The 26,806-nt window shown below is 49.7% G+C and overlaps 1 protein-coding gene across 6 annotated transcripts in view; it reads right to left on the reverse strand.

Annotated features, from left to right (window-relative positions):
• BCLAF3 (BCLAF1 and THRAP3 family member 3) overlaps positions 1–26,806 on the reverse strand; it is a 525,957-nt gene that overhangs the window by 488,935 nt on the left and 10,216 nt on the right. For all 6 annotated transcript variants that reach the window (XM_078657893.1, XM_078657894.1, XM_078657895.1 and 3 more), the window contains exon 2: positions 10,145–10,371. In XM_078657893.1, the coding sequence (XP_078514019.1) occupies positions 10,145–10,341 (197 nt within the window). In that variant the 5' untranslated portion in view covers positions 10,342–10,371. The remainder of the gene's footprint in view (positions 1–10,144; positions 10,372–26,806) is intronic.

The raw sequence follows: 26,806 nt of genomic DNA on the forward strand, positions 1-26,806 counted from the left end.
ACAATTCAAAAAGGCTTCCGTGACAGCTTAAGAGAGGATGCCGTTACGAGTAACACACAAGCTCTAGAAAGTAGATATATTTGTCACAATGAAAGTATTATAAAAAGCATCTCAAGAAGATTTAAGAAAAAACTAAACATTAGCTAAAGTCGTCATAACTATGATGAGGTTAATTCTTGTCATGACACGAAAAATAAAGGCAAACTGGAAATTACTAACTCGTTGTACTGTGGAAGCTATGGAACAAATATATACAGCTGGGGGGCGGAGCTAGCCGGCAACCGGGATGGCTGCCTGAGTCCGGAGCTCCTCTGCCCAGAACCACTATCCTTCTTCTATCCTGCTTGTTCGGGGCTTATCGTGTGGCAACACTCAGCCCAGGTGTGAGCGCGAACGCTACGGCCTCGATCCTGACGGCGAAAACGGGACCCGTGACCTGAGGGACCGAGTATTGCTGGCCGGTGAGGAGGCCCGCCGTGGGCCTTTGAAGCCGCGTCCTCGATTCACAGCTGCAGCCGCTGCTGGGACCCCGCCCGCCGGAGTGGAGATCTGCGCGATCCCGCGCTGAGAAGCGGGACGCAGCCTGCAGCCTCGGCGGTGAGCGGGGGTGCGTGTTTGGTGTGCGGGGGCTTCATTCTTCCCCACCCCCCTCACCCGAGTGTGGAATATTTACAGTGCCGGTCCGGGACGGACGTGCTGGGCAGCAGCGGCCTGCGGGGCCTGGGCGTGCTGTGGGTCGCCTGATCACGGCGTAATTGAGAGAGAGGAGCAACGCTGTGTGGACTGTCGCCTGTGGTCTGCAGGGAGTGCTTGTGCTTGGTTCCTCCCGTGCTCCCCCGTTGCGGTGGCGCTGCGGGGTGAGTGCCTGCGGCCACAACTTTTTCTCCCCAGTGGATCCCTATCGTTTCCAGAGGAGAGGGCCCTTTTGTGTGAACTAGATTGGCGAATCTGCGGCGCCCCGGGCCCGCGCTCTTGTTGGCTATTTCTGGCCCCCCCTTGGTGGTGCTCTTTCCTACCCCCCCGACCATTTGATCTGTGCGCAGGTACTGGGGGGGGGGGGGGGGGGGGGGGGGGCTGGATGTCTCTGCGGATCGTTGGACTGCATTTGAAGCCCCAGGCGCTGTTTATGGCTTATTTCGTTTTGCCGGGGTCCGGCTGATCCCTGGCGACTTGCTGGGCCCGTGGGGTTTGCGAGATCTTCGGGCGCTCCCGCTGATCTGCCTCTCTCACTGCGTGCCACTGCTCCTTCCATAGGGGGCTGCGGGAGCCCCTCTCTTTCTTGTTGCAACGTCTCTTCCCCCCTGTGGGCCGCTGCGACACCCTTGGCCAGACGTGTGCATCGATCGCGGCACTGCGCTTGGGGCTTGGAGGAGCTCCTGCCTGCACCATGGGGCGACCGGATAGATCTCAGCCGAAGCTCTCCTTCACACAGAAAACCTCGAAGACGGCGGATGGCGCTGGGAGTGGCGGCGCGACTGATGGGGGCGTGCTGGAGGGGACGCAACAGGACCGTAGAGAGATACTCCTCGCCATGGAAAAGAATCTTCAGGGCGGCATGACTGCTATTGGCACGAAATTGGACGCCCTGACCTATCGCATGGACCGCATGGCTGTGAGGCTTGATAAGCATGCGGAGAGACTGGATATGTCGGAGCGTCGCCTTACTGAGGTTGTGGAGGCCCACACCACGCTGGAGACCGACAATAGACAGATCGGCAGGGCTATGCAGACGCTTCTGGACAAAACTGAGGACTTGGAAGCCGGTTCGCGACGCTGCAACCTGCGCGTTACGGGCCTTCCGGAGAGCACTTCTACGGGCAACATGGAGCTCTTTATGGAAAACCTGCTGAAGAAACTGCTGGGGGATGACGCATTCTCCCACATGTTCGTGGTAGAGAGGGCACACTGCTCCTTGGGGTCACGACCGAAGCCAGGGGCTCCCCGCGCCCCATTATAGCCAAGCTGTTGAACTATCGGGATCGGGATGTTGCACTTAAACTAGCTAGAGAGAAACAGCCTTTGCAGTATGAGGGCTCCACCTTGTCCATCTATCCTGGCTTCACGGCTCGGGTCCAGGAGGCCCGGAAGCAGTTTGCTCCTATGAAACGCCAGCTACGGGAACTGGGTGCAGATTATGCAATGCTGTATCCGGCAAAATTGCGCGTCAATCGACAGGGGAGGTCCCTGATTTTTACGGACCCTAAGGCGTTGCAAAAGGCCCTGAAGGACTGGCAGCGAGAGAAACGACGGTCGAGACAGGAGGACGACGCACTGGAAGGGGGCTCCCTGGAGAACCAGGACTGATTGAGACATGCTGCGAGCTGATCGCTGTCGGATTGAACGCCTCAGGTTTGGTTGATGTTTTAATTACTTTAGGTAGGCAGAGACATATTTTGGTCCAGGGGGCCTGGTACCCACCAGACTGCTTTGTTTTACATCTATTTCTCAGGTATGGTCTGCTCTTTTATACTGGACTTGAATTATTTTGCCATCAACCCCCGATGTCGCTGCACCATTCTCAGGGCTATGTGTGGGTCTGCCAATTTATTTGTCTGTTAATCATTACCTGCTGGAATGCGCTTGACAGTGTACCCGCCTAGGTCACGAGGCGGCGGTTGCACTGACATTATCCTGGGCCCAGTGACATATTTTGATGTGATGTACTTTTGTTCTTTTGCTTTCTGGTTTCCGAAGGAGCGCATCGTGGCGTAGTTGCCACGCTTACCTTCTTCAAGGTTCTGGGGCAGGGGGGGATGTCTTTGTGCCAGCTGTGCGGGGTGCCACTGGCGTGTGCTGGTCCGGCTACTTCCTCCCTCGTGTGCTTACCACTGCTAACATGGTTTTTTTGCGGGGATGGGGGATGGATGTTGTGTGGGTGGTGGGGGTGATTGTGGCTGTATTGCTGCTGGGGGATGTGAGGGGGGAGGGAGTCTGTTGGTTGGGATGGGCGGATGGAAGCAGCCTGTTTGTGTCTGTTGCAGTGCTGGGGGATACATCGAGGGGGGGAGGGGGGGGGGCTGCTTGTTGGGGTGGATGGTTGTGCGCGGCCTAGTTGGGGTAGGGCAAGCGTGGGTGGGGGGATGGGATTGTTCTGTTTCAGTGACTTTTTTGTTGCTTTGCGATGCGGGGCGACTCTTTGAGGCATGTAGATTACCTGGTGAGGATGACAGCGATGGACATGTACACTTGCAAGTTGCTAGACAGTATGCGACGGATGTAATTTCTTTTATGCCCACATGGCAGGGGAGAGGACAGGTGAGGTGACGACTCCTGATACACTGCGATTCCTAACATGGAATGTGCGGGGCCTTAATGATCACCGCAAGGTCCGTAGAGTTCTCCAATACTTAGTGAAGCATAGGGTAGACATTGCAATCTTGCAGGAGACACATCTACCAGCACATAGTCCTATCCTTGGTTACAGAGGGCTCCGTGATAACATCCATGCTGCAGGTTTTACCACCCACGCCCGGGGGGTACTTACTTAGTTTAATCCTAAGTCCTCCCTCGCTTGGACGCCTGTGACCACTGATAGCGAGGGACGATTCACGATTACGACCTGTTCTGGCAAGGGTCTTGACATGTGCATAGTGAACACATATGGTCCCAATTTTGATCTTCCTGACTTCTATATGACACTGGCTCAGAAGGTGTATGCGCTTGCAGACAGGATTGTTTTCTGGGGAGGCGATTTTAACCTGACTATGTCCGGCGCTGGACAGGTCGGATGGGCCGTCCCGTATGCCTTCGGCCTCTGCACGCACGCTGGCCACACAATTGACTAATCTCGATTTGCTTGATGCCTGGCGCCGTAGGTACCCATTGCAGGGAGGGTTCACACACTACTCATCCCCACATAATATTTACACGAGGATAGACTACTGGTTTGTTTCCTCTGCTTACCTGCGGGATGTCCGATCCTGCGAGATCCTCCCGCGGACCTACTCGGACCATTCGCCTTTACTGCTCTCCTGCTTGGTGCCGGTACGACGGATACCGCCTTTCTCCTGGCGTTTTCCCCCTTACTCTCTGCTCGACCCCCTCTTTAAGGAGGAACTCTTAACGGCGCTGGAGACTTTTTTCAAAACCAATGTGGGCTCCGTTGATTCGTTTCAATCGGTTTGGGAAGCGTTTAAACTTTATGCTAGGGGAGTTACTATCTCTAAGCACGGAGGCGTGTTAAAGTCGATCAGGGACCGCCTTGACCTCTTGGAGCGGAAACTTCGAGACCTGGAGGAGCTGCGCCTCCGATCTGGTGACAGCTCGGTTGAACGAGAGCTCGCTGGAACCCTCCGGGAGTACAACACCGAGGCGGATTTGGAAATTAAACACTTAGGGAAGTATGCCGTTGCCAGGACTTACTGTGAGGGTGAGCGTCCGGGCGCGGTGCTGGCCTGCTTGGCTAAGCGGGGCAGAGAGCGCTCTTCCGTTCCGATAATGAGATCTAGCGACTCTGGGCTCCCACTCTCGAACGACGAGATCAATGCGCGATTTCGGGACTACTACGAAGCTCTGTACGCCTCGAGAGGACCCGCTCCGGAGGAAGGTATAGTGGACTACCTGTCACACATAGCCCTTCCGTGGCTATCTGATGTGGACCGTAAGTTTTTGGTTCGCCCCTTTGAAAGAGAGGAGGTGGTGTTAGCCCTGTCCTCTATGCGGGGTGGTAGCGCTCCGGGCAGTGATGGCCTTACGGTGACCTTTTTTAAAGCTTTCTCTGATTTGCTGCTTCCTCATCTGCTTTGCCTGTTCGATGATATGGCCAATTCGGGTTCTATGCCACCCTCCATGCGTGAGGCCATGATTGAGGCAATTCTTAAACTGGGCAAGGACCCGAATGACTGTGCCTCGTATCGCCCGCTCTCCCTGATGAATGTAGATACGAAGATCTTTGCTAAAGTGCTTTCGAACCGTTTACATCCTATGGTCACGACCCTGGTGGCTCCAGAACAATCTGGTTTTGTCCCCTCGCGCAATCTCGTTTACAATATTAGGTCGGTCTTTGCTGCTTTTCAACATACTCGTCCGGAGGTGCCGGCTGTGGCCGTATTTTTGGATATGGAGAAGGCATTTGATTCGGTTGAGTGGACTTTCTTACATCATGTTCTTCGCAGGATGGGTGTTGGCCTCCTCTTCCTGCAGCTATTGTCGGTCCTGTACTTCAAGCCGAGAGCCCGGATTCGTATTGGTCCTCTGACCTCTGACCCTATTGAAGTTGGCAGGGGCACGAGACAAGGGTGCCCGCTCTCCCAGATACTTTACGCTCTGGTGGCTGAGCCCCTTGCCTGCGCCCTTCGCGAATACCATGGACATTGGGGTATCCGCTTCCCTACGTACAAGCTCATTGTTTCTACTTACGCGGACGATACGCTTCTTTACGTTCGAGACCCCGAGACTCATCTTTCCCCGGTATTGCGGGAGGTGGTTCGGTTTGGCGCTCTTTCTGGCAACCGGGTGAACTGGGCGAAGTCGATTATGTTTCCGCTTACAGTGGCTACGGTGCGGTTTGAGCCGGAGTTTCCACTACAGTGGACTACCGAGGCGATACGATACCTTGACATCCGGCTCCATACAGATTTGGAGATCGTTCTCCGGGAAAATTACGGCTGCGCGGTATCGAAGTTGGAGGATGATGTGGAGAGATGGATTTCTCTTCCATTGTCTCTCCTGGGGCGCATCGCTTTAATGAAGATGGTGGTACTCCCGCGTTTTCTTTTTCTATTCAATACTATCCCTATGGTTCTGTCTGTTCAGTTCTTCCGCAGGCTCCAATCGTGGCTGGTGAGACTTGCTTGGGAGGGTAAACTACCCAGAGTCGCGTGGCATATTCTGCTGCGACCGTATGCGGCGGGAGGGCTTAACGCCCCGGACTTGGAACTCTACTATCGTGCAGCGCAGGCTGCTCATGCTTACTCGTGGATCCACGGCCCACAGGACGCCCCTTACGTCCGTATTGAACGAATTGTTGCTGACCCGACCCCTCTGCCGGCCTTGCTAAGACAGGCACGAGATCGCCGCACTGGTCTGGTCGACTCCTTGCTGTCGGTCAACCACACCTGGCACTTCATGGCAGACGCTCAGGCGTGTTCGCTACTATATTCCCCGAACGCGAATCTTCGGAGTGATTAGGGCATTGAGACGGCTTGGTATCCATACTATGGGCGACTTGTTCTCGGAGGGCACGGAGCGGACGTGGGCTGAGGTGAATAGCGCGGTGGAGGACCCCCCCCTTGATGGCGCGCTTCCAGTTCCATAGGGTGCGGAGTGCTTTACGTGAACTTCTGGGGCCAGATATGGCGGAGCCGGTGACGGTCACTGCCTTGGACTATGTGATCACGGCCAAGTCTCCCCTACGCTTGATTTCCAATCTTTATCGGATAGCCCAGACAGAGCTGTATGCGGATTATACCAAGCCACGATTGGCCTGGCAGCACGACCTGGGCATCGAAATGACAGAGGACCTCTGGGGCTATTGCTGCGCCAGCGTCCGCAAAATCTCTCTTAATGGCCGCCATAGGCTCACGCATTTTAGATTCCTGAATAGGACATACTATACGCCGGAGAAGCTACATAGATACGGGCTCCGCGAATCCCCGGAGAGTGAGAGGTGCAGGGCCACACTGGCAGATTTCCTCCATGTTGCATGGTCATGCCCCACGATCTTTTCCTTTTGGCAATTGGTCTTCGCAGAGATTAATAAAACGGTTAACTTGACATTAGCCCCGGAACCTTTGCTGGCTCTTCTGGGCTACTCCAAACCCTTGCGCTCCTCCCTGCGTCGTATCGTGGATATGGCACTTCTGATGGCTAAGCGTTGTATTGCCAGGGCCTGGATGAGAGGCCCCTCGCCTACGGTGCGAGCATGGAAGAGGGACCTGGTTTATTGCTGCACCCAGACTGAACTGTATAGTGACCTGATGCCTCCCAAGAACAGGCCTAAGAACTTCTGGGCGGCAGTACTGGAGGGGGCGGTTCATACTGATGCGCCTGCTGAGACTGCTGTGACTACTGATGAACGGGATGGCTCAGTGGAGGTGCCTCTCGCGGCTGACCCTGATACGCTTATGGAGGCTGAATCACATGTGTAGGAAGTTCTTAGGTGCGAGTGGGTTGCGTGGGTGAGAGGATAGCCCGCGCGCGCTAGTCACTTTCCCTTTCCTTATATCTGCTCTGCTGCACTTGCTGTGTGATACAACTCCCAGGAAGAGGTTTTTGGTCTCTGAGAAACTACATGCTGATTGTTCTGCTGTTAGATTGTCTACATGCCTGTGTTGCTCTTTTTGTTTTTGCCTTATTGGTTAACTGGGGGAACAAAGAAAAACACAGTTCAACTGGAAATGCTATGTCATCTTTATTTATAATGTACGGTGGACACTTGGGGTGCCCCTTCCTAATTCGCCGCCGGACCCCCGGGTTGTCAGCTGATGGGCTGTGTCTCATGGAAGGCTGCTCCTTTTGGTATTCGCTGCCAGCCCCAGGGTTGTAGGCACGCAGCTGTGGTACATGTGTAATATTCAATAAAGTCTGTTGAACTTTAAAAAAAAAAAAAAAAAATAAAAAAAAAATTATATATATATATATATATATATATATATATATATATATATATATATATATATATATATATACATATACATACAGCTAGGGAAAAACAGGCAAAGTGCTAGGGATGTAATTAGCCTATTTATGTACTGATAGGTTTCCTATGGCAAATCTTCTACACAGAAACAAACTGTGAATGGCCCATTTCTAGCAAAAGCTCCTTTCTGTCTCGATTCAGTCTGTGTCTATATGGGTACTAGACATACTACATCTATGCAATGCTGACAGCTGCAGGTTGCAAGCAGTTCACACAGCCCGTCATATCAGTCAGTAGTATACCAACCAGCTAGAATGGCTTTTAGGTAGGTCCTGCTGAGTGGGTATGGTCCGAATGGGAGGCGGGGTGTGTGCAAATGATCCCTTTCCCTTTTACATATGCCAGTGTGTATGATGTGTTGTTCCCGCAATACGAGACTGATTCATTCTCTTCCGCAACTATGAACGAAGTGACATGTTTTCTTGTTTCACTTGTAAATGCTAAATAAATAAAGAAAAGAATTTATTTTATATTTATTTATTCAAAGTTTTATATAGCGCGAACAAGATCCTTACAGATATCAGAGCGCTTCACAGAGACAGGGGCAAGGGCAACAGGAATGAACAAAATAATGGGAGCAATATAGTGGTCAATAAACATAGAGTAACATAGATAACAATAATGTACAGAAACATATCAAAACCTATCAAAATACAGTCAGGTAAACAAGTCATATAAATCCAACAAAGAGTAGCATATATTGGTCGATAGGACGAGAGTAGCGTAGTAGTGCCCCTCTAGGTAGTAGGATAGTGCCAAAGGGCAGGGTGATCAGCGATACAGCGCGATGCGGAGACTCAGTTCCAGTCTCTGTAATGTTCAGGAGATCTTGGCCAGAAGGATTCTCTTCACCTCTTTCTTGAAGAGTGCCGTGGAGGAGATAAGCCTCGTTTCCGGAGGGAGCGCATTCCAGATCCTGGGTGCCATTCCTGAGAAGGAGCGCTTGTATGTTTTTTCTTTCCGGAATCTACTAGGCTTCAAAAGTAGGTTTTTTGTACTACGATTGGATCTCGACCCTCCTGATATAGACAACTTTTGCGCGAGGTAGTTGGGTGCTTTGTGGTGCACCGCCGAGTGTGTCATTATTGCAATTTTTAGTTGAATTCTGGCTTCAAAAGGCAGCCATTTTAGAGATTTTAGGTCTGGGGAAATATGCGAATGTTTTCTCGAGCCAGTAATGAGTCTCGCAGCAGCGTTCAGGGAGGCTCTTAGGGGTGCTGTTGTGGATAGCGGGAGTCCGCTGAGGGCCACAATTCCGTAGTCTATGCGAGGGATGACTAGAGCTTGTACAGCAGTTTGGAAGTCTTTGGCAGGGAGGAAGGGTTTGAGTTTCCTCAGTGTGTTGATATGGAAATTAGCCCCTTTTGTGGCTATGCTAATGTGCTGTTGCATGTTGAGCTTGGCGTCAACTGTGATGCCTAGGGATTTTGCTGAGTCCACGATAGTAGGTTGGACATTGAGTGCTGTTAGGTTATTGAGCCACGTTTGGGTGGTGGAAGTTTTCGCCGGGGGTGAGATGAGTAGGAACTCAGTTTTCAGCGCATTTAGTTTGAGGTGATTAACGGCCAGCCAGGATTGAGTGTTGCTAAGTGTGGAATTCAGTAGTTTGATATCTTCCGGGGATTGTAGCTTTAGGTAGAGTTGTGTGTCATCGGCGTACATATGGAATTGAACATTGGATGCTTGCAGCAAGGTGGCGAGTGGTTCCATGATGAGGTTGAACAGTGTGGGGGAGAGGCAGGATCCTTGTGGGACACCTAGGTCTGCAGGCACTGGTTTAGATAGCACATTGTCGATCTTGAACTTCTGCGACCGGTTATGAAGGAAAGAAGCAAACCATTTGAGAACAGTTCCCGAGAGACCCATTCTAGTGCTTAGCAGCTCCAATAAGTTCTCATGTTTGACCGTGTCAAAAGCTGACGATAGGTCAAGAAGGATGAGGAGACAGGAATCATTGCGGTCAAGGATTTGGAGGGCGTCATCAATTATGTGTGTCATAGCTGTTTCCGTGCTATGTTTCGCTCGGAAGCCTGATTGGTGAGTGTTGAGAAGGTCAAATTGGTCAATGTGTTTTGTTAGTTGGATTTGGACACAGAATGACTTTTAGGTCTGTTTGACAGTACAGCACTGCACCTTTCAACCTGTTGCTTTCTTTGGCCAGCCACTCAATCACGTTTTGGCTCAGCAGAGTGGAGTATTCTTCTCCCTGCTATTCCTATTGAGCGTATACTTTGGTGCCCACTCGAGGTCTTGTACTGCACTGCACAAGCGCCTAATTTACAACTATAACCCTCCTTCAATTCCGACTGGCTTGATTGGGCTTATGCTGCACGCATTAACCCAGACCTACCAGCTTGGCAAATGCTAGTTACAGTAAATTTTAAATCTTTTAATGTCTGCATTTCATTTTCTGTCACTCTGAATGTCAAATCAAGTGGGTTGCCTTTCTTTATTAAGTTTTACATCAGCAATTCAACCTATCCATACGAAGAATTTAATTTTTACCTATGTTTCCACCTTGGTGATCTGGATCGTGATCTGGATCGTGAATGGGAAGGGGTTCGTGACCGTGACCTGGACCGAGACCTGGACCTGGATCGGGACCTTGGTCGGGACCTGGATCGGGACCGGGACCTTGTCCTGGATCTGGATCTAGACCTGGACCTGGACCTGGACCTGGACCTTGATCGTGATCTTGACATTTTTCAGCACATGAGCCAGGATCCACAGTTCTGATGGTGTAAGGAAAAAAAACAAGATTAATTGCCATACAGATATTGCAATATTACATGCATCTCGATCACTTGCTTAGATTAACTGAAGAAGTAATTAACGTAAGTCTCTGTTACATCAAAAGCAGGAGCAACACGCTTATGCAGGAGCTATTGGCCTTGCCAATGTGTTGCTGTTCAGCATGGCTAACGGTTAGTGGCGGAGAGTGGCGCAGCTGGGGGAAGAGCGGCGAGCCAGGGCGCAGAGAGGCAAGGCGCAGAGCAGCACGGTGGGGTGCAGAGCAGCAAGGAAAGGCATGGTTATACGGTTCCTGCGAATTTAGTAGGATCGTGTATTAGGACAACAAAACATCACAATAAACAGACCAAGTCTACTAATTGCCATACAGATATTGCAACATTACATGCATCTCGATCACTTGCTTGGATTAACTGAGGAAGTAATTAACGTAAGTCTCTGTTACATCAGAAGCAGGAGCAACACGCTTATGCAGGAGCTATTGGCCTTGCTAATGTGTTGCTGTTCAGCATGGCGAACGGTTAGTGGCGGAGAGTGGCGCGGCTGAGCGAAGAGCGGCGAGCCAGGGCGCAGAGAGGAAAGGCGGAGAGCAGCACGGTGGGGTGCTGAGCAGCAAGGAGAGGCATGGTTATATGGTTTCTGCGAATTTAGTAGGATCGTGTATTCGGACAACAAAACATCACAATAAACAGACCAAACCTACTAATATCTCCAGTAAATGTTGGCAACACTTCTAAACCCATAACCTTTTAAGAGTTCTACATGTTACAGGCAACCTTGAACATGACTACTCAGATTGCCAAGGAATTTGTGGAGACAGATCTAACCCTTCCATTTGTCACTTTTGCATGCCAAAGGTTTTACAAATAAAGCATTTTCAAATGTTCATTGAAAAGCTCTAATCCTTGTAAATAAAATGTGAACTGCAATTATGAGACAGATGAAACACAGGGGCGTGGCCTGCAGAAGCAGCATGGCAGATGGGTTTTAAGAGCGCTCTTTCGTCTACCCCTGTAATCCGGTAAATTTCTCCTGCATCACGATTATCCTTTGCTATGGGATTGTACCTCATGCCCCAGTGATGCGCCCGTTGGCCTCTGCCTCTGTTTTCAGAGGACGAAAAGGGACACGGCTGAGAGTCTGCAGCTGAATCTAGCGGAGCGTGGTGAGTGGCCGGGAGGCTGCAGCTGCGCCCGATCGGCAGCTGAGCCTACGACTAGGCTCTGGATGCTTGATCTGCCCTGTGTTGTGTCCCCACTGGCCGGTGGAGTGGGACAGTGGTCAGTGGATTAACCCCTGAGGCGCCGGGAGCAGTGAGCTGGCTGCGATTTGGCTGGGTCCAATCTGCTGGAAAACTCGGCAAAGAAGAACCAGCGGACCCGCCAGAGGCAGCGCTAGTGGAGACAAGCCCCCCATGGACCTCGATTGCTGGCAATTGCGGTGCACCTCCGTTTTAATGTGGAGCGGGCAGGGGGCTCCCTTGGGAGGCCCTGCACTGCCTTCTGAAGGGAAACCGCCTACGCGGCAGACAGGACGGGCCGTCTCCCTTTGCTGCACCTCGTCCAAAGGGCATTGTAGATTGGCACGGCCTGCCCCAGCATTTAGGACCCAGCGGGTCTGGGGCCGACTCCGCCGACTGCAGCACGGACAGAACATCAAGGATCGTGCTGGGAGCACCCATTACACACCAGATTGGTAGAATGCGGCCCTAGTGGGTATTGGCCTTGCAGAGTGACTGTGAGACGCATGTTGGGGACGCCCTACTTGGAAGAAGGCCTGAAATTACTTATGATTAGGCCACAATGCCAAAACATTTTATCTCTATGTGTGGTGCCCCTATTTGATGATATAGAACGGAAAACAAGAAAGTTGATCCCCGGGGATCTGTAAGCAGTGAAGTGTGCGTACCACGAGGCTCCAGTGGAAGGTACTCGCATTGGTTGTGACCGAGTTGGGAACAGTGGGGCTCTTGAAACTGCGGAAGGCCCGGTGAGGGGTAGCCAGTGGGCAGAGTGGAAGAAGTGCCAAGATGCTATGATCCATGGGGGAACAGTACACTCCTGATCAGGGAGACAATGCGATGCCCTGGTGCCCCAGTGACTGAGGGATTCGGCGAGAAGACCCCAGACTGCAACTGTGGAAGTGAGCGGCGGGGACACAGTGAGAACACTGTCCTGTTTGGGGGTGGGGGGGAGAAGAGTACTGGCGGTGGACTGAAAAGCACATTAGGGGCCCTCTTGCACCGGATTATGGATGGCGTCGGAGACGAGTGAAGGCCCAAGAACAGTGACAGAGGGGTCGTACTACAGCAGTGGCCTCCCGTAGGGTGAGTGGACTGAGCACGTGGTTGTGTTGCTGCCAGATGTGACGGAGAACTGCGAAAGGGCAACATTGCAACAGTGGAGCTAGCACTGGATCGCGCCTTTATGCAGTATACATTTCAGTTGTCCCACATACCTGGCGGGAAGTACTGCCTTGACACCTTGGTTGGCTTGAGTCTCTGGTGTAGTAGCAGACGAGACTGGTCGGGGTCAGGAGAATGGGACGCACCAGGGGCACCGGATCAAGGGCCTCCTGGCAGACTTTGGGTGCCGGGGACGCTGAGCCGCCGCAGCAGGTGGTGGGGCAGACCGCTCCTGAAGACCACCGGGACGATATCCTGCAGGCCATTGAGCGCTCTCGCACATCCATGGAGGCTAAATTAGACAAAGTGGCGCTGGTCCTTATCCAGCTTCATGCTGACCACCGAAATTTGAAGGATCGGGTCATTGCCGTAGAGCAGGAGGTAGCGGAGTTGAAACCTGCCACGGAATTTCAAGAGAAACAACAGAATGCACATGAAGCTCGGATCCGGTATCTGGAGGAGCACATGGCGGATGCGGAGGGCCGCTCCCAGAGGAACAACGCCCGGTTGATTGGGCTGCCGGAGGGTGTGGAGGGATAGGACGCCATCACCTTCCTAGAGCGTTGGCTGAAAACCATCATACCAAACACGGAATTCTTCTCATTCTTCACCATAGAGCGGGTACATCGAATCCTGGGCAAGAAGCCAGCCCCAGGGGCCAAAGCACGCCCGCTCATTTTCAAACTACTACACTTCAGGGATCGGGATGTGATCTTTCGAGAGACGAGGAAGCTGGAGGATATGCAATATGAAAATGCTAAGGTAAAGTTCTTTCCGGACTATACAATGATGGTTCAACGTCAGCAGGGGTCCTTCTTGCCGGTCAAACGCCAGCTTCGGCAGCTTAATCTCTCCTACTCGCTGCTGTTCCTGGCTCGGCTTAGTGTCATCTCTGATGAAAGTCCAGGTTCTTCGACACGCCTCAGGAGGCTTGGGACTGGCAGGAGACGTCGGGTCAGTATTTCAGCCCTGGGCCCACTGGCACTTCTGTGACTTGGCCTGAGGAGGCAGGTGTTAGGAGAACTCGGCGACGACCGACTGGAAGGAGATTCCTAGGGTCAGCGGCAGTGCCTGGCCCAGATCAGATTTGCAAAGAACGGCAAGAGGTGGTTCGCATTGTGGAACAGATGGTGACACAGCACGACCGGAGGACAAAGTGGACACTTCCTTTCACGCATCGGGGGATGAGGGCTCCTCTATAGCGGATTTCTCTCACAAGGTTTCCATGAGAATGCCGGATGTTACACCTCAGACGGCGGACGGTATGGAAGGAAAAGGGGCCGCATTGGACATACATATATATTCAAGGGCAATGTTAATTGAATTACTGTAGATATTTGTACTAACAGTATTACTTGTTTGGATACAGCGTCAGATGGAGCCGGGTAGGCTTGTTGAGGTTACCTCTGCACCCTGGGGGTGTTGTTTTACAGTTCTAAGATATGGTGCTGTGTTATTAGATGATTTTGGAGGGGGATTCACAATGGTCCACCTTGCATGGTTACACATTCCCCCGTTTTCCCCATCTCTTCGGGCCAGTAGGGCACATGACTGTGCTGCTGTATTCTGTGTTTGGACGACACCCCACTGTTTCAGGGGTTGCCCTTATAAGGTATCTTCTTTTCCAGTTTGGTTTCTATGGGGTGGGTACTGGAATGGATGTGGCGCATGCCCGAGTGTTATTTATCGAGATTCGGGTGGGGAAGGTGCTATCATTTGCTGTCTCTTTCTCTCAGCTCTGACATGGGTCACGTGATTCTTACATGGAATGTCTGAGGTCTTCGCATGCCTTCCCGTAGGTAAACATTGTACTCCTACCTCAAACGACAATGTACACGTAGCACTTTTGCAGGAGACCCACTTAAACGCAGCAGAAGTTGCCAGGTTGCAGTGCAGGTGGAGGGGTAAAATTTACGTAATGGACTACTCCCAGTTTGCTAGCGGAGCCCTCATCTGGGTACGCCCTAGGACACCTTTCACCATGGATGAGGTCCATATAGATAGAGAAGTTGGGAATGTGCTCGTAAAAGGTAGACTGGATGGACACCATACATTGGTGGGAAATGTTTATGCACCGAATGTAGAGCAGGGGCATTTTTATAATCAGCTGTCCGCTACTCTGGGGAGATGGTGCGAGATCCCATGGTTACTGGGCGGGGACTTTAACAGTGTTTTAGATGTAGGGACTGACTGGTCTTTTCCTCCGCTTCGGGCACGGCCGCCACATCTAATTACGCGGTGCTGAATAGCTGGGCACAGGGTTGGGGACTGGTTGATGTTTGGAAACATCAACACCCGGGAGAGAGGGTGTATTCATTTTTTTGTACCTCACGTCCGTCTGGATAGATTCTTTGGGTCCCCCTCCCACTTTCATATGTCTTGGGGTCAAGAATACTGGGGGTACACGCATTCAGAACACAATCCTCACTCTTTTGTGCTGGCCTGGGTCGTGGGATCCTTGGTATCCCTACATGGAGGCTGTAGCCGGCGTTGCTGGAGCACTCGGTCTTCCGGGAGGCGGTAGGAAACGCTATTGGAGAGTACTTTGCGATCAATACGGGCATCGCCTCCTCTTCGTGATGGAATGGCCGACCATGAAGGTCACCCTGAGAGGGAAGTGCTTAGGACTGGGTTGCGGCAGCAGGCGACATCGGAGTTGTTAGACATAGAGAGATGTCTGTTGCCATTGGAGTCTAGGGCGGTAGTCGATGCTGGGGAACTGCCTTCCTTGGAAGAGACGCGCAAGAAACATGCGGGGCTGCTTGATCGGCAGCGATGCCTTCATTTTGCAGCACACTCTGTGTCAGTACATGCCAGGGGGATTGCTTGTGCCTCTTCTCACCTGGCTAATCAGGCAGGAGCAGTCGGTTGGGCCGATTACGTCTCTCCGATCTTCGGATGGGAGACTTATGCATATCCAGTTGGAAATACATGAAGAGCTGACTGTACACTTTAAGCGGCTCTATAAGTCTAGTCGACAGACCCTGGAGGGAGCAATGCAGGAGTACTTAATTGGGCTCACTTTTCCTGTCCTGTCGCCAGAAGGCCGGATGGAGCTAGATGGCCCGATCATGTTGGAGGTGGTCAGGGGTATGATGAGGGCTCTAACTTCGGGGAAGGTTCCTGGCCCAGACCGCGTCCCCCATGAATTTTATAAGATGTACGCGTACCCTCTGAGACCACACCTGCTTAAAGTATATACAGACTAAATACAGTGATGCCTCTGGTATTCCTTTTTATAATCTTTCTAGTTATAGGACTGATACAGAAAATTATCTATCCTATGTATTTTCCAATACTTATTGATTAAATCATCATTACTACTTTAAGTTCATTCATCTAATAGCCAACTAAAAAATACTTTCATGAATCTATACAGACAAAAAAAATTGGTTTGCATAAAGTTTTTTAGTAACCAATTATTTTTCTTTTACTTATTCAACTTTTTCATTTTGTACATATATACACACACATTAATATACATTTGACATATGTCTTCTCACAATATTTATAATATGACAACAAATATATCCATGAACCAAAAAAAAAACACTTTCTCATGAACCCTTTATATGGTTCAAATGCCCAACGATTTAAACTAGGAAATCATGGTATTTTTCTTCTATAACCTAAATTCATTTATCAAGATCACCATATTCGAACATGAAACCTCGGAAGCTGAAATCACTTTACGCTTCATTTTTTCAAGGTCCACATCAAAAAAAAAATTTAAGACGGTATTACAACATTTCTTTGGGGTCAGAATACAAGAAAGTCGACGCGTTTCAGCCTGTCAATTATTTAAGGCCTCTTCAGGACTATGGGCAAGAGATTACACATTAACCTACAAAATACAAAAAGATACAAAAAGACATGACCTATTTACATATATACACACTTCCGACTTATTAAGGTCAAGATACATAACCCAAAATAGAAAAATGCCCATCTAATTATCAGGGTGAAAAATCCCTAAAGATATATGGCAACATGACATTTTTTTAAGAAAGACTCCACCAAGAGTTTGAGCAACTTGTTTACTGGGCTCTCAATAGACAGGGAGAAAAGGGGAAGAAGGCCAGAAGAGAAGGGTTGCGACAAACACTAGGAAAGCCCTCCGAGTAGGTGTAAATATCACGTCACACCCAAAGACCCCCTAAAAAAGGCTTATCACCACAGTGTCCAGTGAACAAAACCACCTGAACCAAAAAATACCTGCATAACAATGCAGTTCATTTCAATGTGCAATCACGTTAAAGTTGAACAGCACCCTCTCCAAACCCGGCGTTCCAAAACTCAGGGGGGGGGGGGGATATTCTAAAACGAGGTAATTAAGGCACATAAGATACGGGGTAATAACCTCCCAAATGCAAATCATTCTATTTTCTTACAGCCTGCTTAAAGACCTCTACGTTATGTAGCCCTTACCTTCAAAATGTTCGAAATGAGTGGATCAATTCCATTATCTAACCCGCATCCGCAGGAGAAAGGAGGAAATGCTGCAACTAAATCAGCAGCAACACAGGATCCAGAATATCAAAGATTCCCTATCGGTCGGCAATTACAAAAGTGCTCGCGCCTCCCGTTTGAACACTCGCGCCATATTAAGGCATAGAAATAAAGAACGGACTAATTCCAGGGGGAGCCGGCCACTAGTTCCTACTTCTACTAAAGACAAACGAGGGACTACCGATCTAACTATTGCTTCTACCTCTTAGTATGTATCACTCGTAGTTCTATCTAAATATACACCCACAAGACCTATTAATGAAGGGGTGCTGTAATTACAAGGGGTTTTCACTTAACACTTCAAACAGTAAAGCAGGGGCGCCGCACACGATGTGCACAGAGGGTCGGACGTAGAGTGAAGTGGCACAGAGTGTTCATGGTGTGGTAGCGCACTGCCATTACAGACAACACATTTTCAACTCAAATGATCATTACATTTAAATAGACATAAATGTAAATTGAGAGGAGGAGCTTCGCGAGCATCCGGGATGGCCGCGTGAGCACAGGGCTCCGGAGACCCTCGCCACCCTTCGCACATATCCTGAAAGATATCCTGATTCTGAACACGGGTTATTGGAGATGAACTTCGGCTGACACTTTTGCTTTTTCAAAAAAGTAATTTGGACTTCGGGAACCGCAGCTACGTTGATCTGAACTTTTGGGGCCCAACCCATGGCGAAGCCGGGGGCTTGACAAGCTGGGACGCCGTGAAGTAGTTGAACAACAACGGCCAGAGGGGCTCCCCCCAGTAGCCTCGGACCAACTTTCTTTCGTTTTTGGGTCCTGGCACTATAGGCTCCGGTTTGCCCGAGGCTCGGCCTGGTTCTCCCTCTTCATTGTGCGTCAGCGGTCGTGAGTGCTTTGTACTGAGCTCCGTTGTTACCTAGGCCACTTTTTAAGACTCTGGTGGTCTGCTCGTGACCGGTCATTTTCGCCAGGTCTCATGGGCCCCTTCGGGGCACACTTTCCAAGATGGCTAACAGGGCTGATAACGAGAAGCGGAAAACCAAGACGCCTCTACGCGGGGGACCGATCCGAACTAACGTCATGGACCGCTATACCCAGCCTAAGGGGTCCCCCGGTGCTACCAGCCGTACTTTGGGAGATGCCAAGGAGGACCCGGCTGCGTCTATCGAATTGACTCTTAAGGATGTCATGGGCGCCATCGCCAATATGAAGGCTTCCATTGGCCAGCAGTATGAAGCTCTCGCTCTCAAAATCGACACGGTAGCCATCGATGTAACCCTGATCAGAGCTGACTTGTCTAAGACCAATGAAAAGGTCAAGTCACTGGATGTAAAGACCTCTAGCCTTAAGACCGATGTGTCAGACCTACAGACTGAAATCGGTAATTTGCGATCCTCCAACGACCTCATGACGCACCGACTGGAGGACTTTGAAAACAGGGCACGACGCAACAACATACGCATTATTGATGTCCCTGAAACCCCCGAAAATTCTGCAACGGATCTCCTGGTGGAAGACCTTGTCCTAAATCACCTCGCCCCTACAGGTCTGAGCAAATTCTTCGCCGTGGAGCGTGCCCACCGAGTGCCGGGTGGGAAACCGAAGCCGGGTGCCCCTCCGAGGCCTATCATCGCCAGGCTCTTTCATTTCAGAGACAGAGACGCTATCCTGCAGGCCTCGCAGGTGGGCGGCCCTGTAAAGTACGAAAACACAACAGTGAGCTTCTACCCGGACTTCACTAAGCTTGTTCAAAGGCAAAGGATGGGATTTCAAGGAGTTAAGCGAAAACTGCGAGACGTGGGCCTGAAATACGCGATGCTATTTTCAACGAGGCTCCGTGTCGAGTACGAGGACCGGACGTTTTTCTTTGACCGTCCCGAGAGTGTTAGTGACTGGCTGGATGCTCTACCTAAGCAGAACGATCGAACTGAACACCCTGGTGGTGCCGAGGGTGGTGTACCGGAGCAGGAGTGGCACTGTGGTTCCCGACTTCCGAACATTTGACTTATCATACAGTTGGGTTCGATGATTCTAATACTACTGTGTTTTATTGATGTATGCCCGAGGGTGGCGGGGGGATTGGGACTCTTTCCTCCTCCGGGTTTCTTTTTGTAGATTAGTTTAATGTCAGGGCGGCAGGCACACTGCAAGTTGGGGTGGCTTTTGAGTCGTACGCAGGGGTGCAGGGTGAGGGGTGTTGTAACGGGTCCAAGTTGGGGGGTGGAGGGGGGAGTTTGTGCGTTTGTTACTTTCTATCAAGGCAACGTATTGTTTTCCTCTTTGATCCGGTCATTGTGTTCTTTATGGGGTGGATTCTGCATTCCGCACCGGGATGGGAGGTAGTGGGTTGAGGCTAATGTCTTGGAATGTCAATGGATTGGGTGATAGGATAAAGCGGGGAGTGGTGTTACAGTTCTTGCGACGCCTTTCCCCCGATGTCGTTCTTCTGCAGGAAACGCATTTGATTGGGAATGCGTGTCATGCTATGAACAGGCGAGGGTATCGTCTTGTTGCACACTCTGGATTTACTTCCGGCTCTAGGGGCGTGGGCATCCTTGTCCGGTCCTCTCTCCCTTTGGAAATAGACGATGTAATCCTTGACGATAGGGGACGCTACGTCGCTCTCACTGGCAGATGGGAGGGGAGAACTGTTTCACTGATCACTGTATATGTCCCGCCGGGTCTACAGACCTCTACTTTTGCTGATATTGGGCGTGTAGTGCTGGGGCTTCCTGATGGTATCCTGATTATGGGGAAAGACTTCAACTCGGTTGTCTCCGGTAGCGTAGATCGCTACCCCCCCAGGGATCTTACCAAGTCTCAATCATGGCTGAGTGGGTTTTTGGAGACTTTTGGTCTGGTAGACAGTTGGAGATTGATGCACCCTGTGCAGTCACAATACACTTTCCATTCCGGGGCCCACGGCAGTCTCTCCAGACTTGACTATGTTCTGATGCCGGCAGCGCAATCCTCCTCTGTTAGAGAAATTAGACACCTTGCACGGGGTATATCAGACCACTCCCCCTTGTGGCTTTGCATTGATGCTAAAGTGTGTAGCGAAGGACGGGTCGCTCCCATAAACCCATGGTATCTTCGCAATCCTAAGACCCGCTCTGAGTAGGTAAAGTCCCTTGATCACTACTTTCTTGAAAATGCGGGGTCTGTGTCCTCATCTGTGTAATTGTGGGAGACTTTCAAGACTGTTATCCGTGGGCAAGCTTTGTCACTAATCGCTGGTGCTAAGAAAACTAAATATGAAGAAATGGTTCGTATCGAGACAGATATAGCCGAGCTAGAGAGTGACCTCGAGGTTGGCGTGACTCGTGCTAAACTTCATTCCCTCAGCCTGAAGCAGCTAGATTACAGAGCCCTGGTGACTAATGCTGCCAAAGTAATGAATAGAGAGCAACAGGGCAGATTGTATGATGTTGGTGACAAGGCTGGTAAATTGATCGCATGGCTTGATAAGAAAGAAAGAGCGAATCGTGTTGTTCCTGTGATTGAGAAACTTGATGGAGTGTGTGTTACGGACCCGGCTGAGATTGTTGAGTGTTTTTTTGAACATTTTCGAACGGTATATTCTCCGGTCTCTGGTAGGGCAGAGGAAGACTCATCTGTTGCTGCGCGACATTGCATTGCCGCGCCTATCGGAGGTCGACAGAGACCTAATGGATGCACCACTTTCGGCGGACGAGATTGCTACCGCTATTCGTTCTGTTCGCTCCGGCAAGGCTATGGGACCTAATGGTCTGCCCATTGAACTATACAAACTGCGTCCTGACAAAATGGCGCCGTATCTCCGGGATATGTTCCTGGAGTCGCAAGACTTTGGCTCCCTTCCTCGTGATCAGCGTCTCGCTACAATCGTGGTTGTCCACAAGGAGGGGAAGCCGCGGGATCGCTGTGCTTCCTATAGGCCCATTTCGCTCTTAAATGCCGAACCCAAAATTCTGGCCAAATTGTTAGCCAACCGACTGATCAACGTCATTAGTGACCTGATCCACCCGGATCAGTCTGGTTTTATCCCGCATCGTAGCACGGCGCTCAACCTGTGGCGCTTACATGGCGTCCTCGCGAGGGCGGCGTCTCTTCATGAGCCAGCCATTTTGGCTTCCTTGGACGCCACAATGGCCTTTGACACACTAGAATGGCCATATCTCTGGGCCGCTCTCGCGAAATTTGGTTTCGGTTCCGGGTTCATCGGGTGGGTGAAACTTTTATACGAGAAGCCTCTGGCTCAGGTAGTCGTTAATGGCCGAGTATCAGATTCCTTTACCCTCTGGAGGGGCACACGGCAGGGCTGCCCGTTGTCTCCACTACTTTTTGCCCTCGCTCTGGAACCACTGCCTGCTTGGCTGCGATGGGAGCCCCCGATAAAGGGTATCCAGTGGACCCCGGATTTCGAGGATCGTATATCGCTTTACGCGGATGATATCCTGTTGTATCTCACGTCCCCCCGAAAATCACTGAATGTGTTTTTTGACGTGCTTACTTCGTTTGGAAAGAACTCAGGTCTCGTTATCAACTGGACCAAATTCTGTGTCTATGTGCTCTCGGGTGGTCTCCCTCCTTTGCCTCGTAGATTTCCTATCCAGGTCTCGCAGGCGGGATTTAAATATTTGGGGATCTACATATCCCTAGACCCCGCTGTTCGCTACGAGCGCAATCTGCTCCCCCCTCTTCAGAGGCTGAAACTGGATGTTATGCGCTGGCGTAGGTTGCCATTGTCACCGCTCGGGCGCGCTGCCCTTTTCAAAATGATGTCCCTGTCACGATTTTTGTACGCGCTCCAGAACACCTTCGATACTATTCCGGCGAGCTATTGTCGAGAGGTGGAGAGCCTACAGAGGCGGCTGGTCTGGGACGGACGTGCGCGTATCGCCCTTGCTAAGCTCACCCTCCCTTGGTACGACGGAGGTATAGCGCTTCCGGATATCAGGTGTTATTATTGGGCCTCTCAGCTGAGTGCGATTAACCACGCAAGGTATGCACCCGGTCCTAACCCGGCGTTCGAGATGGACAAGTATCTGTTGCCGGGCGGGAACTAAAATAGGGCTCTCTATTCTAAGGTAGCAGGGAGGACATTATCTGGACCCACCAAGATTGCTGTACAAGTCTGGCATGATGCGAATGCGGCTCTGGGATGGAAGGATCGGCTCACCCGTGCAACCCCGTTGTATACGTCTGAAAGATTGGGATGTCTCTGGAAAACGAAAGGTTTTGAGAAATGGGACACGATTGGCATTAGTAGGGTGGGCGACCTTTGGGCCAAGGGCAAAATTAAGACCTTTGAGGCATTAAAAATAGAATATGAGTTGAGTGACAGGGAATTTTTCAGGTATGCGCAGATTCACCATGCTTTGACCTCGGTTTTCACTACAGGCGCAGTTATCCCAGAGTCCTCCCCGCTCGAAGATCGGGTGCTTGATGGCCATGTGCCCGATAGCACGATTTCATTAATATACAAGAAGTTGATCAACAATCGGGCTGGTCTACTTGTACGTCTCAGGGAGGTTTGGACTGGTGACGGTTTGGAGCTGGATGACGAGGACTGGCAATCCGCTTTATCTTCGCCCAAGGAGGTGGCTATACCTGCCCGTCTCCGCCTCGTCCAACTTAAGATCCTCCATCGTGTGTATGTTACTGGTCCGAGTTTGGTTTGTATGGGTTATTCCCCTGATGGTTTATGTAAGCGTGGCTGTGGGATGGTTGGAACCTTCCTTCACATAATTTGGGAATGTCCGGAGGTGGTTGCGTTCTGGAACCGTGTGCATGCAGTGATGGAAAGTGTCACTGGAGTGGTATTATTGCCTGAGGCCAGGCGTTGCCTGTTGAACGTGTGGGAACCGAATGATTATAATGTTGCTCAGACCCAGTGGGCGACCCGTGGGAACATGATTGCCAAGACAGACATCGCACCATTGTGGGGCTCCCAGCGGCCGCCCACGGTATCGGTATGGAAGGAAAACATGGATTGGTCTATGTTTAGAGAGAAGACGGTGTATGTGGCAAGGGGTAGACCTAGGCAATGGAACAGGATCTGGAGTCAGTGGAACGCCTACCGTGGAAACATATGTACTCCCCCATTCGATGAGATTCCAAAAGTCTCTCTCTCTCCCCCTGATCAGACATTCTGTGTATTTTCATTTTTGTCACCATTTACTTGCCTCCCCACTGACCCCCCCTAGTCCCTGTTTTAATTATATGCTATATAACACTGTACTCAGAAGTCCTTCCTTTGTGAACACATGTCCGTGAGTATTGTATTATTGCCTTGTGTATTGTTCCTTCTTTTTCTTAATAAAAACTTTTTTTTTTAAATGTAAGTTGATACTTGTATAGCGCACTACTCACCCGCAAGGGTCTCAAGGCACTTGTACGAATACCGCTGTGGAACCCATCCTGGCTTTCCCTGTGAGGTGTCCACTCCTGGGCACCCCCAAGGTGGAGGCCAGGTTTACTGCCAAAACTATACAGGGCACAAATGATAATGTGTGGAAATCAGCATCACAGAGTGTTGATTTGTTGTGATCATATTAAAATATGTTTCCATCACCCTTCAGAATAAAAACCAAAATGAACAAGCACGTAGCCAGAACATTGTTTATCACAGGCATGGGAGATTGATGAATCAGTAGAGCAGAAAGACTAAAGGCAGGAAACCTTTTCAAAGAAATACAGCACATTTACTGCTTCCTGCACCAGCATACAAGGGAAACAACTGAAAAACATGTACTCTCATGGATGACTCACAAAAAAGAAAAGAAGCATTGACAAAGCCAATAGGTTTCGCCTATACGAAATACTATGCAACATGGTTTAAAAAGGGGGGGAAAATCTGGTGCCAGCATTGACCATGTCATAGCGCTATTATTTCCTTTAGTTTTAGCCCTTATTCTTCGAAGATAAATGGCATCCTCTGCACCGATGTGTGAAAAACTACGGTGCTGAGTGCCTCTCCCACCCCTGTGACCTGATCCCTCTCTACTTACTGCACCAATGATAGCTAGACATGTTTTTGCAGAATGTGTTCAGTTCATAAAAATTGTACCACAGGATCTCCTCCTCCACTTTTCTTCTTTTCTACTTTTAGAACTTAGTTAGATGGGGCGACAGATGGGGCGACAGGCACACTGCTAGTCTGGGTTAGGCGAAAGCCATATGCAGGGGTGCAGGGTGGGAGGACGGGGTTCTTTGTATGGTCTTTGTTTTTGTTTTTATGTTTAATATTCTGCTACTATCCTGTTATTAGGTGCCTTCCTGATGGGTGATTGTTTGTTGGGTGGACGGGCCCTGAGAAACCACATTGTTTATTTCGACCTTTACAAAGTGTTTAGTTTATTATTGCATGTTAGCTGCGGTAATTGATTAGTTCCCTACCCTATAATGTTACGCTCTCTTGCCACTCGAAATTGCCCTGTTCCCTACAATTCTGTTTCTAGGGGTGGTGAGGCCTGTGATTGGTGCTGGTTGAACTGAACTTATATCTCCTGTACATTATATGACTGCACGCCAGTTACAATCTATGATTCAGCTTTTCCTCGGAGGTCACCCGTCTATTCCGTTGTTATGATTGTATAATTGTTGTTAGTTCAGTGATGTAAGGCACCTGCTGTTGGTTTTTCATGTTTATTAATAAAAATATATATTTTTTTTTTAAATAAAAAATTGTACCACAGGAAAATAATATTTGTCATCTTGTAAATGCTTTATATCCAATTAATAACCTGAAATCATTTTTTTCTGAGGTTAACTAAAACAGAGAATGAAGACCCAGAAGCGTGCTAATGGTCAAGTGGTTTTAGCCCTCCTCATTCCCTGGCAACGCAGGGTCTGGGGATAAGGCTCTGGGTCAATTAGTGTGATGTTAATCCACTGGTAGTGATGACGTGAACCTGCCACAGATTTCTTTGCTGAGTGACTTTACATTCACACTGTGACCACGTGTGTTTTGTATACGCTGCTAAAGTGCTATCTCGGGAAGTATAAAACATACACAGACCTTCGGCTATGGAGATTTTCACGCACACAACCCATGTTTCTTCGTTTCGAGGGAGTGGGTGTTCTAGCCTGTTGCTTTTTAAACTGATGAACAATGTTTATAGGTTGTAATGTTGGTAAATTCATTAAACATAAGGGTGGAAGAAGGGAACCAGGAAAAGCAAAGACAGCAGGTTTGGGTGGACGGACTGTATGTAGTCAGTGGAAGACACTGGCCACAGGAAGCAGTACTTGGTCCAGGCTCCATGGCATGGACAAATACTCCAAGCCCAGGAGGAAACCGCAAGCAAGGAGGAGGGCTGACCGATAGGAAGCAAGGAAAGGAAACCCATGGGGGAGGCAGCCAATGTTAAGTGACGTGAGAGCCAGCCAATGGTAAGTAGAAGTAAGTAATGCATAACAGGTGGGTTCTATGCACCTTTAAAAAATATATATATTTACATATATATACATACACACACACAATAGATTTTGCAAGCGCTATGCAGGCAAAACCTAAAAAGCGGACCCAGAAAGCGAACGCTTGTGGAAGAATTCAAGGAGCCAGTCAGGAGGTGGTAAACAGGCTAAGCTCCAAAGAAGGAACAAAGACATGCCAGACAGCCTAAAACAAATAAGCCAGTAAATAGAAAGCAAGCAAACGTTTGTTACAATACACAAAGCCAATGGTAACAAATGGGCAGAATGGATTTCCTAGGGAAGCTTTCAGTATGTCCCCAATATGTCTTTGTAACCAGTCAGCTGAGCTGTTTGGTAGGTTTTGACCTGAAAAGAGCTTAAATGTATTGCTCTCTGGTGACAGTCTCTCTCTTGCATCTATAGTTCATAAATGAAATCTACTGCTTAGACCTCTGATTTAATTTCATTTGCGTGAGGAGTGGCCGTTAGGCATCTGTGGTTATAGACTCAATCAGAGAAATCAACATTTGAGTCAAGTTTTTTTTCTTTTTAATCGATCCTTTTGGAGCATGAGAATATTTTATTGGGGGTTTGGGGGCGGCAGGGTGAATATTATGGGGAAATTACAGTCTAACCAACACAAAATAACTGCAGGTCCATAAACTCCACGTCCCTCTGCACTACGTCTATATGGCTAAATGTTTTCACTCGTTTATCCTTTTCCACCTTTCTACCCACTCACGATCTCTAACTTTTTTGCTCTTCTCCCTCCCTTATGCATAGTTGTCTCTCTCCTTCCTAAAATATTCCTCTCACTTCAGCTTTAGAAATCAAGGTTCTGAGCAGTTTACTTACACCTGCATACTTGGGAGCCCATGTCAAATTAAGGAACTACACCCAAAATCAGTAGGTGTTCGTTCACTGCTTTGTGATCCATAAACAGCAAATACTAAACTGGTCACTATGCAGAGCTTCCGTTACCCCGAGCCAAAGTGTGCAAACCTTCAGGTGTTCTTTGCTCCATGAACGCTCAGCTTCATGCTGCACAGCAACGTCAAGCACGACTTACAATATTGAAACATCATAAGATTTGACTGACAAGGATAGTTAATTACATCCATGGAAAGATAAAATTG

This window comes from Lissotriton helveticus, chromosome 8 (genome assembly GCF_964261635.1).
Source record: "Lissotriton helveticus chromosome 8, aLisHel1.1, whole genome shotgun sequence".
Taxonomy (NCBI): domain Eukaryota; kingdom Metazoa; phylum Chordata; class Amphibia; order Caudata; family Salamandridae; genus Lissotriton; species Lissotriton helveticus.